Raw genomic sequence first — 17,364 nt, 5'->3', positions numbered from 1 at the left:
AGATATATCACACAATATGATCCAAGTGGACAAAGTGAAAAGGAATTAATATAAACAACTAGAATGGTATGAATAACGGCAAATGAATAAAGCTTAAAAATTAAAGTGCATTAAAAAGTAAATGGCTTGAAAGTAAATGTTAATTGTTAATGAGTTAGAAGTTAGTATTGCTTTTGCTTTTGCTTTTTAAGTCATTCTTTGGAGAACACTCAACCCACTTATCACAAGCATGGATCCTTGAACCAAGACATCTTCTAAAGGAAGGAAAAAAAGGCCAAGTTTCCACACAATACCATGAAAGAGGGGAGACTTACAATCTCACTAACTAGAATGCTATGCCTTTTGTGTCAAAAATTTAGCGCTATGTTTCGTAATTGGACTTATGTAGAAGTCACAACTATTTGAGGTCGGGCAATAGAATTTTGGTGTTAATGCATGTTAGAGACATAGTATAATGGACTATGCTCATGAATCATACCACACACAAAAAGAATATGCAAAAGAGGTGGTCTAATCTCATCCATACTTATGTTGATTTTGCAATCAACTAACCTTAGGATTTAGAGATGTCATAGACCAAATGAAATGGATGCATAAAGAAGGGGAGTTAGATGAAGAGGGAGGGGAATGGATCAAAACTCAAATTGGTCAAAGGAGGACTTTTACCAAATTAAGATCATTCATTCATTTTGGGAGATGGAATGTACATTCCACAAATCCCCTAAATCCAATGATCTTAACCTAGCAAAGTCAAATCAACCTTGACCAAGACCCAACAACATAAGTCAAACTTACACAAACCGTCAAAATAGTTCAGCATAATTATTTGGCATTTATTCAATTTAAAAATACTAAAAAAAGATGCATTAAATTAAATATGGTTTGTCAAACTCCTAAAACCTCATCAAAACACCAAATAAATGGCCATGAGATTTATCATAGGTCAAACAAAGTCAAAGGACCTTGGAGAAAAAAATTCAGAATTTTTAGAAACTTTAAAGTATTTTTAAACAATTAAAAATATTCAAAAAATCAATTAAATTATAAAAAATATTAATAATGATCCAAAAAATAATTTTAATTCAAAATATGAAAGAGAAATTTATTTAAATTTTTTTTGGTGAAACTCTCATATTTTTCAAATCAATATTAAAATTAATATGAATTAATGAAAATCAAATGAAAATCAAAAAATTAAAATAACTTGGACCACTTAATCTCCCTCATTAATTGAGGCAGCATATCAAGTGGATGGAAACGCGAGTTCCATGGTGGAACTTAGTCAGCGCGCCACACACGTGGTAATCACAACCAACGCCCAAGACTAAAACATTTTAAATGAGATCAATGGCTCAGAACCTGTCCAGCGCACCACCAGTGCTGGACCGCCGGTCACCTTCTCAGGCGAGGTCCACCGGACTGGTTCAGTCATCACCATCAAGAAAATGAAAAAAGAGGACATGGTCTAAAAGAAAAAATGGCGTAGAGCACGAATCTGACCTCAATTTTAACTAACTCCATACATATAGAAAGATATGAGGAGTTGAATTTTGAGGTGTGTCAACTGAGTTGCTTCGATTTGACCTCAAAGCAACTCAATCTTCTTGCCTACATTGGTAGGACTTCAGACAACCAAATATCCAAGAGAATTAATGAGAATTGAGTGAGAATCGAAGAGAAGAAGTTTTCTGAAATTTACCTTCAATGTTGTGCAGAAATGGATCTTGCTTGCTTCAAACTCGATCTGATCACACTTTAGAAGCTTGCAGAAGTGGTTTGGCAATGATACAAAGCTTTGGATCCTGGAGTTTTTGAATCTCCAAATAGTGAGATTCAAACTCAATTTTCAAGTTGAAAATTCTCAGGTTTTCCTTTGAATGGTGAGGGTTTCAATTAGGGGGCAAAGGTGGCGCGCAAGGTCTCCTTGAAATGAGCTCCAAGGGCCTGTATTTATAGCATTTGAGAGGGATATTTGCACACTTGAAAAATTGCTAAATTTGGACATGGTGACGCACAAGCTTGCATGGGCGTGTACAAGCCCATGAAGTAATCCAATTTGATCCATGTACAACTGTTCTGAAGTTCAAATGAGGCTTGGATGGTAAGGCAATGTGAAATGGGATTTTGAGCATTTGATTTCTTCCAATGATACAACCCTGTTAATACCATACGCAGCCCTAGCAAATCTTATCCAAAAATGCATGAAATTAGGTTCTTTGGAACAACTTTTATGTTGGACACTTTTTCATTTGAAACTTGGATCATGGTGAATTTTAAGGTGGAAGTTTGGAAATTTCAACATGTCGAAAATTTTTCTAAGTGTTAAGCCATATATCTCAATATTCCACCTTGCTTAACTTTTTATGTAAGATTCAAATGAGAAAAGTGTCTTCATCAAAGTTGTAGATATTTCAAAGACCTTCAAAATGGTCACCAATTTCATGTCATTTGAATTTATAATGAAAGATTTATGCATTTTTGAAGTTGAGGAAAATCATTTGTTCAATGGTATAGGGCAAAAATGACCTATAATTTATCCTTATATCACATGCTCATAAAAGTTGAATTAGCCCCCACTCCAAACATAAAAGTTGAAGTAGACATATTGAATTTGATTTTTAAACTTGGAAATCTTTCATCTCATAAAAATTGAGCAAGTTATGGCCTTAGGAAGTTGAATTTCAAATTAGGGTTTATACAAAATGACCTATAATGTTTCAACATAGAAAATGATTTTCCAAGAAAAACTAGATCTAGGTATCAACATGAAAGTTGTTTGTAATGTTATTTAGAGTAACTTTACTCTTAGAATCATTTTCATATGGTGAAAATCGTAGGAGATAGGGTCTAGGGTGACCCAATTTTGATCAGATGAATTCATCTGGCCACCCAGCATCAACCAACTTGCTAACCTTCAATTATCTTGACTTTCTAGGCTCATGGTAGATTATATATGCACAAGATGATGAATTTTGAAGTGTCCCTTAAGAAATTTGATCAATTGGTGAGATAGCTTGTTGGAGAAGTTACTCAAAATACCCAGTCAAATTAGGGTTTCCAAGGCAAATCACATCTAAACTCTTGAAGAATACTTGATCAATATGATATGTAGAGATCATTGGGACTCGTATATAATTCTTTGAGACATTGTGGACCAATCTTTGATTGTGCTCTTAGCCATGAGGGTCTCAAACCCTAGATGTGAACTTGATAGATCAATGGTGATCATGCCCTACCTACAAAAGAGTTAGGCAAATACAAAGACATATTTTTTGGTATTTTGGTTAGTAAAATGATAAATATACAAGTATGATACAATCACATAGTGTTTGGTGATCTCTCCCAAAACAAACCCAAATGAAAGAGGGATAAGGAGGATGCCAAGGTGTGATCCCAATGCTAATGCATATGATGAGATAACATGAGGGATCTTAGGGTCAAAATTGGGGTCTTATAGATGGGGTTTTGTTTAGTGAATAGGTTGAAGTCATTTTCCTCCTAGGATGATTAGTCTTTAATATGAGTTAGGATATAATACCACTTATTGAACAAGTGACTTCAAGTACAAGAGAAGGGGGTGAATTGCGGTATTCAAAATTCGCGATTAGTTTAGAGTTTGTATTACTTAGGAAACAAATTGTGTTAGAATTTTTAAGATCAAAATAAAAAGCAGCGGGAAATAAAATCAGTTGGCAGAAATTAAAAGATAAGGGTTATAGAGATGGAACCAAAAAAATTATCTAGGTCCAACCGAATGTTTTCCTACTTTTTCCCCAAGATATCTTCTTGAGATTTTATTAAAATATTGATTTTTTACAGGTTCTGCCCACGAACCTTTGATACAAGTGAATCAATAGATTTTACACTGGATTATCCCCAACCAAAAGTGAACTTTTCCACAAGCTAAACTCGTGAACCGGGTAGAGATTTTACAGGTTTATCTCAATAACAAAACATAAATTTACCATGCTGAGTTCTATAACCAAACATAGATTTCAAATATTTTATCTCAAGAGCTAAACTCAATTCTTCAAGAATATTGCACTCTTGAAAATAACAACAATGACACGACACTAGTACAACTCTTTCTCATAAACAGTTTTCATCTCACTCCATGATCCCCACCATAGGATCGATTCCCTCTTGGAACCGGAGCACACCAAAATCGCTACCATCACCATAGGTAACACTTCACTAATACCAGGCTCTGATACCACTTTGTAACACCCTAAACCCCATATACAATATTAATACATAATTTAATAAAATTGCAACCACAAAGGGTGTCACTCACATCAAATATATCATGCTCCGTAACACGAGTTAAAAATTTCAAATAAACACCTGTCATCGCATGCTCACCTTCACTTAGGGTATCATCGCAGCGAAATCATAATTAAAGCAATTAAAAACCATATCACACTCATACCATTTAGTCTCAACTTCAACTTCCATAACAAATAAAGGGTTTAAATAAATCAGCTCAACAACCACAATAGTTATAATACATCAACATAAACATGACATAATAAGTGAAAAAAAACGTTCCCAACCAGATGTTAAATGGTCATAGCAAAACCCTACTAAAGAAAATGAAAAAAAAACTATTAGAAGTCACTCCAAGAGCTACCTTCCACTTATTTCAGCAATGCTACTCTTGAGTATCTGCATGATGCCCATGTAAAGGCAACATTCAAACAGAAGGGGTGAGAATTCATTTCAATAATAAATGGTATAGAATGAAGAATAACGCACAACATCTACACAATAATGCACAATAATATATCACATTCTCACATCCAAATCATAATCAACATCATACATGACAAATTCTCAATTATCATCAAAATCATACAAAACCACATCTCAATTATCATTAATATCATAAGCAACAACATCTCATACAACAATACATCAACAACAACCAATACAAGTGCAACACTTATGAAATATACTCAACACCGTGTGGTACCAAATATGAACACTCGGGTTCATCTCACTCCATGATCTCCACCATAGGATCAATTTCCTCTTGGAACCGGAGCACACCAAAATCGCTACCATCACCGGTAACGCTTCACTCATCCCCCAAAATAGGAATTAGATACTCACACCTGATTCATCACCATAAGATCGAGGCTCACCAAAATTGGGCCGAAGCCCATACACCAAGATGCATGACTCTCAAAGAACATGCATTAACACAACAAGGTTCACTAAAAGGATCCCCACACATATCTCATCATTTATGCGTCACATCATTCACCATACAACAACCAATTCATGTTACCATGGGAATAATATCAACAAATATCAGCAACTCATCAACATCTTAACATTATCGACATAACAACATAATTATCACAACACGGTATTACAATAATGCAATGATTCATCAATCAAACATATAAACCAATACATTTATTAACATAGTATGCATGTGAATAATATTCAAACATCTCAACTATCACTACTATGTTATAGGTCTGAGTGTTAGCTTTCTAACACTTTAAACGGCATCAAAATCGGACTTACGGAATAAAAGTTATGACCAAAATCATCGGGATGTGTCAACAATTCATTAACCGAATGTATGAACAAAAAATTCACCAACACAGTAGGCATAGGAATAATACTCAAACAGTTCACTTATCACTATCATGTTATATCTCTAAGAGTCATCTTTCTGATGCTTCAAACCCCAACCTAAAATGATTCACGAGTTGAAAGTTATGATCAAAACCGTGCACGAAGGCGTTACTAAAAAGTTGTTGTTTTTCTAAAATTTCCAGCACAATTTTCATCTTCTTCAACCCCAAAAAGATTTGGACTTTAAACGACATTCGATTTGGACTTACGGATCAAACGTTATGGCCAAAAAGATTTCGATCGAAAAACACGAATAGAGGCTCCCGGGCTGAGCACGGTCGTGATTGACAAAATGCAGAATTTTCTGCGTTTTTCATCGTTGGAGGCCTTCTAGACCTCCGATTTCGATTCCGTAAAAAGTCAAACGCTCAGAAAATTACAACCCATGCAATACTCGCATTATCTTAAGTTAAGTTATAATTTTAACACAATTAAATTATTTAATCATAGTTTTAAGATTATGCCTAAAATCTTCAAAATTGCAACAATGGTGGATATATGTTCAATAATTAAAATAGAAAAAATACACACACATAATGGAAATTCATCATATAACAACCACGATAGCATCCCAATTCAAAATTATGAATCAAAACACCCAACCCTAAGGAGGTTAAGGGTTCCTCCATTCTACCCTTCTACCATACCCTTTACTATTAAAACAAGTTCCCACCCTTACCTGATCTCCAGCAAAAGTCCTTGATCTTCTTCTTCAACCTCAAGCTTTTATTCTCCCTCATTGCCTCTTTTTCTCCAATCTCCACCTAGTTTTTCTCCCAACTTTTGAAATATATAGTAATCTTCTTACTTTTGCTTAATTATTATTTTTGTCCAATTTAACTCTACCTTCCCTCTTCTTACCACAAACTCTCCTCAAATCTCACAATTGGTCCAGACTCATATTCTCTCAAATTTCTTATTTTATCAATAATAATAAATAAAATTTTAATTATTATAATCATTTTCTAACTTACTATATCGTCTCATCGCACCCTATTATTTCTACCACACCCCAACAACACATATTCAAATAATTTATTTTAAATCGCACCAACATCTAATAATTAAATAAAACACCTAAAATCATCATGAATCACCAATAATTCAAAATAAAACAATTTTAAAAATTGGGGTGTTACAGAGTGTCTCCCATCAACCCCATTTATATTCTCAGAAACGTTTTTTAAGTTCGTTGTATTAAAGGCTAGAAACATATATAACAAATGTAAGGAAAGGGTTAGAAATGGTACCCGGGTAAAAAGTGAAGCGAATAGACCTCTTAAGGACAAAAGGAAATTGATAATGGGGATGAACCAGGAACGATAAACCCAATACAATAAGGGAAATGTGGCAAGATCAAGAATCATCGGAACCTAAGAGAAGAAGAAGAAGAAGAAGAAGAAGAAGAAGAAGAAATAGTTCACAAAGAATATGAAGTTCAATCGTAAGAAGGGACGAAAATTGTTTGAAAGGCTAAAGCAACCTTTATAAAGAAACAAATAAAACAAATCAACATTGCAGAATAAATGAATATGGAAGATGAAAAATCAACAGTTCAGATGATACCTTAAAAATGTAACAAAACTTGAGTGCTCGGGGACTCTAAGGGAAAGCGTCACATCCTAACTGATGATCCTAGTTCCACATGTGAAGGAAATCTGTGAAACTTCTCGATTATGAGATTGGAATTTAATAAAGTTGTTCACAAAACTTTATTCACTTCTCAACATAGAATCCCGGTTAGAGGTACTCATCCCATTTCTTTGAAAGGATTCTTGTTAGGCATGGCAACGGGGCGGGTTGGGGACGGTTTTTACCTCCCCCAAACCCAAACCCGAATCCCAAAACAATCCCTGTTCCCCGCCCCAAACCCAAACGGGGATGGAGAATCAAAACCCAAACCCGTCCCAAACGGGTTCGGGTTGGGTTCGGGTATCCCCGCCCTGCCACCATTCATTTAGTGAAATCAATTTTTTTAATAGAAGTATTTATTTTTTCCAAAATAAAATTACATTACAAATAATAAAATAAAACAATCTAAAAAAATTTCATACATACATTTCAAATATTTTAAATAATAAATTCAAATTAAAATATCAAAACATTAACCACATATTTAATATTCTAAATTATCAAATAATAATAATAATAATATACATATTGAAATAAATGGGGCGGGTTCGGGTTTGGGGGTGGGTTCGGGGTGGGTACTAGTGTCCCCATTACCCGACCCGTCCCCATATTTTATAATCGGGGAAAACCCAAATCCGAACTCAAATCCAGTCAAAGCGGGTTTTCCCCGTCAACTTCGGGGCGGGTTCGGGTGGGTACCCACGGGTACGGGTTATGTTGCCATGCCTAATTCTTGTGCATCACACCACAACAAGTCTTGGGGTTGGGCGGGTCATAGACTCAATATGGTATATGCACAATATTTTCACATAGCATAACTATTACCTCCTGAACAGAAAAATGTATGATTTGATTTGATACATAATACAGTTTATCCTTTTTACTCACAAACTGACTTTGTCATTGAAATGCTAGCCTTGCAGGTTCAGTCCGTGCAACCGTACTGGAACAACTCTCATCACCACATATAAGATCTGCACCAAAAAATTTGATTCCGGGACAGAACACTATATAAAAAAAATTTAACTCTAAGAAATTAAATATTCTCACAAAAAAAATAACTTTTATTTACTCACGACTTGATTCATAAATACAAAAATTCTTATAATGGAAATAAAATTTAAATAATAGTATATCCACCACGTTTAAACAATTATAAAAAACGTCATTATTGTTAAGTGTATTTATTTCTTATTGCCGAAGTAAAAACTTTATTCCTCAGTTTCTATTATTAGAAGTTGGTTGGGATTACTTATGAAAGTTAGTTATTCTGTTAATCAAATTCCTCTTGATCACTCAATATATATAGAGAGAGAATCGTCATTGTGTATTTTCTCATGTAATTTTTATTCATTCAATAGTTGAGATTAGTTCCTTAGCTTCCAAGTTACTTCATTAAAATACAGTAAAATTTTCCACATCTTTTCTCAATACCTAATCCTCTTCTTCTTCCTTCGATCACCCTTCCATAGCTCTTGTCAAGTATGGTGATTTTCAACCAATTCTTCCAACCCTTACTACCTTCACACTAATGAAAGTCTGACCTTACTCTTGTTTCATCTTCCTTAGATCATAAAAATTATTACTTTTAGGTACCTTCAGTGCACATTGCTTTACTCTTTAAGAATAAGGAGAAGTTTATTGATGGAACACTTCCTAATCCTAGCGTCTCAGATATACGATGTAACACCATGGTTCTTGCATGGATTCATCATTACATCAATGAATTCATTTTCATATGAGTTCTCTAGAAAACACTTTCAATTCTTGAGCAAGCGGGACTCTCAATTTAGCAATGTCAAGCAACACTAGCATTCTCTTCCTAAATCATGCTCATGAATCTCTTTTCAGATATTGATATTGTCTTCTCATTAGTCATTCAACAAGAAAGATAACCAGTCATTTCTCTTCATGATCCTCCTCCACCAGATGTCTCAAACGGTGTTCGCGGTGTGATTTAAATCGATTTTGAAATAAAAAATTCATCTGATCCAAAAATAAATTTACTCGTCATTCGTATCGGTTTTGAATAATTGATTAAAAAATACTATCCAATTCAATTCAATTTCATATGATTTAGTTTGAATCGGTTTTTAAATATCCAAATTATGAATTATATTTCTTTTATTAAAATTATAAAAAAAATTCTAATAAATATTATAAAATTAACACACTGTTTAGTTTGATGGTTTGATTTGCATCAAACTAAAAATTATCTAATAATAAAATAAAAAAAATATAAATAAATAAATAAGTATAAAAATATCTACACAATTTAGTTTGATTTGTATCAATTTTAAAAAATTAATTTAAATTTTTTTTACAAAATGACATTTCTAACACAATTAATAATATACAATTTTTTCAAATTTCAATGTTTTTTAATCAATTTAAAGTTTTAATTTAAATTAGTTTATTAAACACCCCTACTAAGAACAACATTCCTATTAAAGTCCTTTGGATCAATCATCACTATTTCCACCTAATTACATTAGTAGCTCATTTACCAACTTAAAACAAATAACGCCAGCACCAACTACATTAACCTCGTTACTAAAAACAATTTATTGTTGCTATGAAGCTTGTTGTCGGTTCTGAAAGCAGTGACAACGAAAGAGTATTAAAGCAATGCTAATTTTCACATCCAAAATAAGTTGAATAAGTCAAATCCAAAATAAGTAGAATGAGTCAAAGGATAAGAGCATCAATAATTGTATTAATTTTGCTACTACTACTGCGGTGACAAGTGCACACTAAGTATATATTATATAACCGTTCTTATGGACAAATATAGGAAAAGCCGACCCTACACACTTCCTTAACTGCCACACAAGAAAATACAATGAGGCAAATTCTACACAAAGGAATTATCGGCTAATAAGCAGTTTCAAATCTAAGATATCCCCAAATATTCAAAAGCAATACTGATGAGACCAGTACACCTGCAGATACTGCAAGAACAGAAAACCACGTTGAACGATTCGAGGATGGCTTTGATGTGTCAGCTGTCGGAGACGTCTTCTCTGGTTCATCTACATCGTTAGTGTCGGAAATACTCGCAACAGTAGCAAGGTTTTCTGATGCTTCTCTCTCCTGCGAAATAGATGATTCGCTGGCAATGATGGTTTTTGAGTTATGGTTTTCGGGTGCACAGCTCTCACCTTTTGTTGTCTCCTCGGAATCAAGGGAATGTGTCACAAATCCTCCCAAACGTATTCTCCTTGGTGCACTACCTTGTGCTTGCATCACTGGATTCATGTTTGGCTGTTCATTTCTTCCTTGTCGAGATCTTATCCTGATACCAGTGTCCCCATTGACAACAGGATCCAAATTCCTTGATTGCTCATATTCTGGTGTACAACTCTCATCTTTTGTCATCTCCCCAGAACCAAGGGAATGCGTCGTCTCCTCAGAACCAAGGGAATGCGTCGTCTCCTCAGAACCATGGGAATGTGTCACAAACCCTCCCAATCGTATTCTCCTTGGGGCACTACCTTGTGCTTGCATCACTGGGTTCATGTTTGGCTGTTCATTTTGTCCTTGTCGAGTCCTTATCCGGATTCCAGTGTTGTCTCCATGGACAACGGCGTCCAAATTCCCTGATTGGTTATAGCTATTGGTCACAGAGGGTATTTGGCCCATACTAAAATCGGTTGAAAATGTCATCTGTGAATTGTTCTGAAACGATCCTACATCGCTATTTTGCAGAATAGCCCCCTCGGGATAAGCATGTGATGCTTGCAGATGCTGCAGCATACAATCAGATTAACATTAATATATGGCATAAGCAAACCGAGCTTAACATACTCATACTTATATATACATTAAAGTTTTTTTTTTTCAGGTGTCATTTAGAGAGGGCATACAGCTTAAGAACATTAACAGGAAAAGGGTTAGAATTAGAAGGATCAGAACTGCTACTAACCGTCATATTGGCCATTTCCACATCTGACACACTGCATGGTCCATTGTTCTCATCTTCAAGATAGATTGAATCACATAGATCGTCCCAATTAACAGCTGAGTTGAAAAAGTCTGAAACATCAGTCTTATTTGTACCATATTGAAATAATTCATTGTTGGCTTGATGGTAAAAGTCTGGTGGAAAATGTGCATGGACTGGGGAGAATAATTTATCATCCAATGGCTCCAATAGTGGCTCATCAAATATGCCAAAGTTCAACAGTGGGTCCTCCTGAAGTAGTTAACATCAAGTAGGGTTACGAAATCAACAAATTCAGAGACTCCAAATTAATAAAGGGATCATACAAATAAAACATAAAAGGAAAGGAACAAAATAATAGATTAAAAATCAGTTACAGTTAGCCCGACTAACCTCTGCAGCCGGTACTTCTACAATTTGATACTGTGCATCAGCAGCATTACATGCATCGCTATAGCAATCAGATGGCGTTATAACATTGGATATTGCTTCCTCAGAGTTCTCAGGGATATCTGGTAGGTGCTTATCATCCTCTGTAGCCTGTGAGGAAGTTACAGGAACCAGATTTGGATCAGACTGTATTTCTTCTGGAGAGTAATTGGCAGTCATGGGAGTTGAGGCAGTCTGCTCGACTTCACCACAGTTTGAATTATTGAGACTCTCATCCTGCTTCTTAAACAAGCGACAGAGGACGTATGGGTTCTGGCATAAGTCAAATCAACCAAGTTGAAAAGTTAGCGACATATAATTATTATCATCAACATCTATTTGTTTAATTTTTCATAAATTGCAGTAGCTTTACATTAACTAGAACAAGATAAAGGTTATGAGAAGTTGTGCTAGATGTAATGTAGTGCATTGAGTTGAAACAAATAATGGAACACAATAACATTTAGATTTAGAATCAAAACAACTGTGTATATAGTCAATTTGATGCGATGTAGATACAACAGCCAACATCATTGACTCAAAGTCAGCAACAGATACTTCAAATTAGTCATTAAAACTAAGCTATGTAAAATGATCACTCTATGACACTCATGAACCGAGTACTAAGAAGAAACAAAAATCATCATTCATCAGACATGGAGATAAAAAAACAGCTTAACATATTATATTCATCAGTGAGAAAAGAAAAATCTACACATTTTAAATGACTGATGTTAAAAGTTAAAACGCCTTAGTTAAAAATGATGAAAAGTGAACACAAAATAATATCAAAGAGAAGGTGAAAGTAGACCTGTCCAGGGTTAGTACCATCAAGCTCCTTCAAGATAGGCCTATACTCATGCATAACCCAATGGGTCCTCTGCCCCTTGGGAGCACGACCGGCATAGAAAACAAGAGTCTTCTTCATTCCAATCAACGTCGGTCCAGACTTAATCATCCTATCCTTACCCGTTGCCTTCCAATAACCATGCTCCGTCGCTCGGTTCAACCTATTCCCATTTGGATACTTACGATCCTGCGGACAGAAGAAGAACCACTCCAGATCCTTGTTCCTCACTACAGATAAATCTACAACAAAGGAAAACCCATAAACCCATCATCAACAAAATCAAGAAATTTTCAGTCAACAAAAACAAAATCATCATATCAAATACCATAACATAACCACATGATCTAAACATTCAGAACTAATTTCCCCCAATTTTCACAAAAGTTAAATCTACAACAAAACCCCCCACAAACTTCATCACCAACAAAACCATCAAAATCTATGAAGCACAGCCACTCCGAACACCACCCCAACGCCGGCACGAGTAATAGTTTAAAAAAAAAATTAAACATAATCAGAGGTGTGGATGCTACATAGATCAAAACAAATATCACAACCACATCTTAACAGTCAAATTAATTTCCCCCAATATTTTCATACAAAAACTCATTCAGCATGCTGAAATACACAGAAATAGTAAACAAAAACAAAATTAAACTACAATCACTGATTAGAAATGAAAACACTTCTTAATTTACATATCAAACACAAGTGATCACAAAATCAAAATGCCGTTGACTATAATTATTTCTCCAAATCAAACTACTCCAAATCTTGAAAACAATAAACCCAGTTCAATAAACAAAAGCAGAGAAAAATCAATTTTACCAGGCAAATCCCAAGGCTCCCATTTACAAACATCAATCTCACGGATAACCCAAACTTCATCACCGTTCCCGTTGATCTTAAGCCTAAGGTAGTAATCAACGAGCTCCTCGTCGGTAGGACGGAACCGGAAACCCAACGGCAGTTTGTTAAGAGACAGTACCGCCATCTCCTCCTCGTGCGGCGGCGGTAAATACTCGACGACAGCACCCATTGTACGGAGCGTGACGATGAAAAGTGAAAGGGAAAGTGAAAGAGAGAAAAAGGGAAATTCAGCTTTTGTATAGTGAAAAAGATTTTAGGGATTTTTGAATGCTGTTGAATTTTTCTTTGTTTCTGGTTTATATATAGATTAAAAAATGAGTAGAAGTTGCTGAGAAAAAGTGATTGTGTTAAAAACAAGATAGAGGATATACTGGGTAAGTCATGTTTTATACAGCAAAAATTAAAACTATATGCACTTTATTACATTATTATAAATAGAACTCAATAGATATATTATTAGTAGTATAAAAGAATTTTATTCGGACACTGAATAAAAAATAAAAATAAAACCCACTTTTTCTTTCTAAGGCTAAAGATAGAAATGATATTATGATGTCAAAAATAAAATGTCCGCAATTATAGAAGCGTAGACTATTACGTGGATTTTATTGATAATACAAATATTATACAATTTAATTGTACAACTCAAAAAATTCTAAAATAAATGTAACTTAACACATTTTTAAAGTACATGTAAAAATTACTTTTATACTAAACTTTTTTACAATAATAACGTTGATGTAAATTATACTATCAATTCATCACTATTATTTGTAAAATTAAAATTAAAAATATATATATATTTTTTAATTAAATTCTTTTATAATTTTTGCAATTTTAAAATATATTTTAAAAAATCAAAAACAATTGCTAGTTATTTTATATTGCATGTGTGAATGTAAGAGCAAATGACATTAAAATGATAAAATAAAAGACAGATTAATTGTCCATGACAATTTTTTATAATTACAATTACTTAATTAATTAACTAAAAGATGTATATATATCATAGTCATTTTAGAATTAATAAACTGAAATAATTTTCTTAATCATATATTTTATATAAAAATATAGTTAAATAATTTAATAAAATGTATTAAATTTAATACACGTGATTCACACGGCATAAAATATTTAATAAATAATCTAAAAAGATTTATTAAATACACGTGATTTACGCGGCGTAAAATATATATATATAAAATTGAGTATGCGAGATTCACACATTCACACGGCGTGAAGTGTTTAAATTTCCTTAACAAATGTAATTTTTTAGAATGGTTGAAAAAAATATTACTCTAGTAATTGTTTTATAAACTATGGTCGGTCCAATTAGTCGGATGTCCGGATCTAATTTAAAAAATAGATCTAAATTTAAAATAAATAAAAAATTAAAATTATGATATAAAATTAAAAAAATATAATTTTAAAACAATTTTGGAAAAAACAATTTAAAGAAAAACAATTTTACACCTATTTTTTAAACAATCGATATAAAATCATAAATTCTTAAAAACCAATTATGATTTTGCACCTATTTTTAAAACAATAGATGTGAAATCTATTTCCTTTGTAAATAAATAAAAAATGGCCCCCTAAATTTGGAGCCCAATACTGCAACCATGGTAAGCCCTCTATAAATCATTGTGTTTAATGTTTTACTGGTCCATGTAAAATTAAAGTAATTTTTAATATTTAAGAAGAAATATAACATTTGAAAATGGTGTCGTTTAAGGGTTTTTTTATTTGTTTTTGAATCGTATTGTGACGAAGGATAATTTGGCTAGGCGGTAGATTTGTGTCATGAATGATCATAGATGTGTGGTAAATTGTGGCGTAATTGAAGACATATATCATTTATTGGTAATATGTAATTTTTTCGGTGGGTTGTGGACTATTGTCTTTAATTGATTATGGTTATCAACTAAAGGTGGCAAAACGGACTAGGGTCGACCCTTGACAGGTTCGAGCTTTTAACGGGTCGGGCCTAAAAGTATGATATTTAAATAGGTTAAATTTAGTTGGTCAGGTCTAATCCTTTACGAGCTACGATTATTCGGTCAGTCTAGATTATATTTAACATAAATTTTTAATTAATTTTTATTTTATTTTAAATTAAATAAAAAAATTAATTGGCCTTAAACTAAAAACTAAAACATATATGAGTATTGACTACTTAAAAAATATAACTCAATTCCATTCTTAATATCTAAGGTAGAAAATATGTGACGATTTTAGAAGTATTGTTGACCTAACGCAACTTCTTCTTCTTCTTTGATTCCCACCGTGGAAGTTCATCTTCTCTTTCCTCAAACTTCTTCTTCTGCTCAATTGCAAAAGACATTAACTTCGATCATCAATCCACAACCCACAATCCAAATTCTTTTTGTTAAAGCTCTTAATGTAAACTCTAACGTTTGTCAAATCCCAACATCTCAATTACCTCAACCATGCTACAAATGGGACCGTTTAGTCATATCAATTCGTGAGGAGGAATATTTAGCGGGGACCGTTTACCTCAGCCATGCAAACACAACCTCCACGGTCGGGTTATTTGTCCCAAAGGGGAAACTCCGATGACAGTTGTGGCTTTGAGAAACAAAATTCTCCTTTATGGAATAACCTTGGTCATTGGAGGATAACGTCACTCGTAAAAAGGTTTATATGAGCTTTCTTTCTCCTCCCTCGAAGATGCGAAGAGGGTTATGTCCAACGGTGGCTAGAATCTTTCTTCGCGTACTCTTAAGCTTTTCCCATGGTCTAAAGACTTCAACCATAATCTTCAGAGATCATCTAATTCCCAAGTTTGGATTTGTCTGTTTAGTCTGGCTCGGGAGTATTGGTGTCCTAACCTTTTTTTTGTGATTGCGAGTAGCGTGGGAACCCCAATTTGCACTGATTTTTCTGCTTCCAAATGAATGTTTGACCGACCTTTTAAACATTTCGCTCGAGTCCTTGTTGATGTTGATCTCGATGCACCTCTGATCTTCAATGTTTTGGTGGATAGACAATGGTTTGCATTCTTTGTTGATATCGAATACAAAAGTTTTCCTCTTTTTTGTTTTGCTTGCAAAATTGTAGGTCACTCTATGGATTCTTGGAAAATGATCAACAAAAATGACAATGCTTCTGCAACCAAGAAAAAAAATTATGTCCCGGTTTTAAAAGATAATACAAAAGACACACATGATTTGGTAAAGGATTCAACAACAAATGTTGGCAACTTTAAATTTGTCCATATTAATGGAAATGGTCTTATCACTGCCTTCGAAAATTTTGATTTGAACTTGATTTCGCAAAGGCATTTTGATCAAAACATCAAGCTGAAGCGAGTGGTGTTGTGAAGTCTCCAATTTAAAAAACAAATTTTCAGCTCTTCATGAAGTTACTGAAGAAGAACCGTTGGAATCCGACGATATCTCGTTGGATAAGGAATTTATGGGTGCAACACAAATCATTAAAGATGATAGTGATTCTATTTAAAATTATCTTATCGACAAGATCAACAAAAATCATAAATTTCTCCATGATTCTTAAAAGGCTTTGGCAGAAAATCACAATCAGGGAGATAGGGATCCTTCTGAATTGGAAGAATCCCCAATTGAACCTCCTGATTCACATTGATCAGAGGTAAGAATAAGAAGGAAAAAGTTAAGTTAGCTAGCAGATACATCACTCAATCTAAGATTGGCCAAACTGTTACTTTGAGATAATTTGTCTTTATTGGAATTTGAGGGTTTGTCCAATAACCCCACTAAATTGGCTCTTAGAAGATTGATCACTGAAAACAAACATGGTTTTATTTTTATTTTTTAACCTTGGATGAGTTATGAAAACTTCCTCCAAAATTGGTTTTCTAATCTTGGTTTGAACCTTATCTTTGTTAGTGAAATGCCCAACAACATTTCTAATTTATGGTGTTTTTACAAATGTTACTTCGATCATGTTATCTTATCTATTAGTGAGCAGCACATTGCTTTCACTTCTATTA

The 17,364-nt window shown here is 33.8% G+C and overlaps 1 protein-coding gene across 1 annotated transcript; it reads right to left on the bottom strand.

Moving 5' to 3' along the window:
- Window positions 1–9,977: 9,977 nt before the first annotated feature.
- Window positions 9,978–13,744, bottom strand: LOC127118605 (NAC domain-containing protein 91). Its single transcript, XM_051048828.1, has 5 exons — window positions 13,332–13,744; window positions 12,465–12,742; window positions 11,618–11,926; window positions 11,207–11,476; window positions 9,978–11,028 (listed from the first exon to the last, which is right to left on the bottom strand). The coding sequence occupies exons 1-5, from the start codon at window positions 13,540–13,542 to the stop codon at window positions 10,156–10,158; spliced, it is 1,941 nt and encodes a 646-aa protein (XP_050904785.1). The 5' UTR covers window positions 13,543–13,744; the 3' UTR covers window positions 9,978–10,155.
- Between the last annotated feature and the right edge of the window lie 3,620 nt (window positions 13,745–17,364).

This window comes from Lathyrus oleraceus, chromosome 2 (genome assembly GCF_024323335.1).
Source record: "Lathyrus oleraceus cultivar Zhongwan6 chromosome 2, CAAS_Psat_ZW6_1.0, whole genome shotgun sequence".
NCBI classification, from domain to species: Eukaryota; Viridiplantae; Streptophyta; class Magnoliopsida; order Fabales; family Fabaceae; genus Lathyrus; species Lathyrus oleraceus.
Note: the sequence above shows the minus strand (reverse complement) of the source record. Positions and strands in the feature narration are given on the sequence as shown.

Coding starts and splice junctions, on each gene's coding strand:
- LOC127118605 (XM_051048828.1), bottom strand. CDS start 13,542: ATGGGTGCTGTCGTCGAGTATTTACCGCCGCCGCACGAGGAGGAGATG. Junction 11,927..12,464: donor ATGGTACTAACCCTGGACAG/GTCTACTTTCAC, acceptor GACTTATGCCAG/AACCCATACGTCCTCTGTCG. Junction 11,477..11,617: donor TAGAAGTACCGGCTGCAGAG/GTTAGTCGGGCT, acceptor TAACTACTTCAG/GAGGACCCACTGTTGAACTT.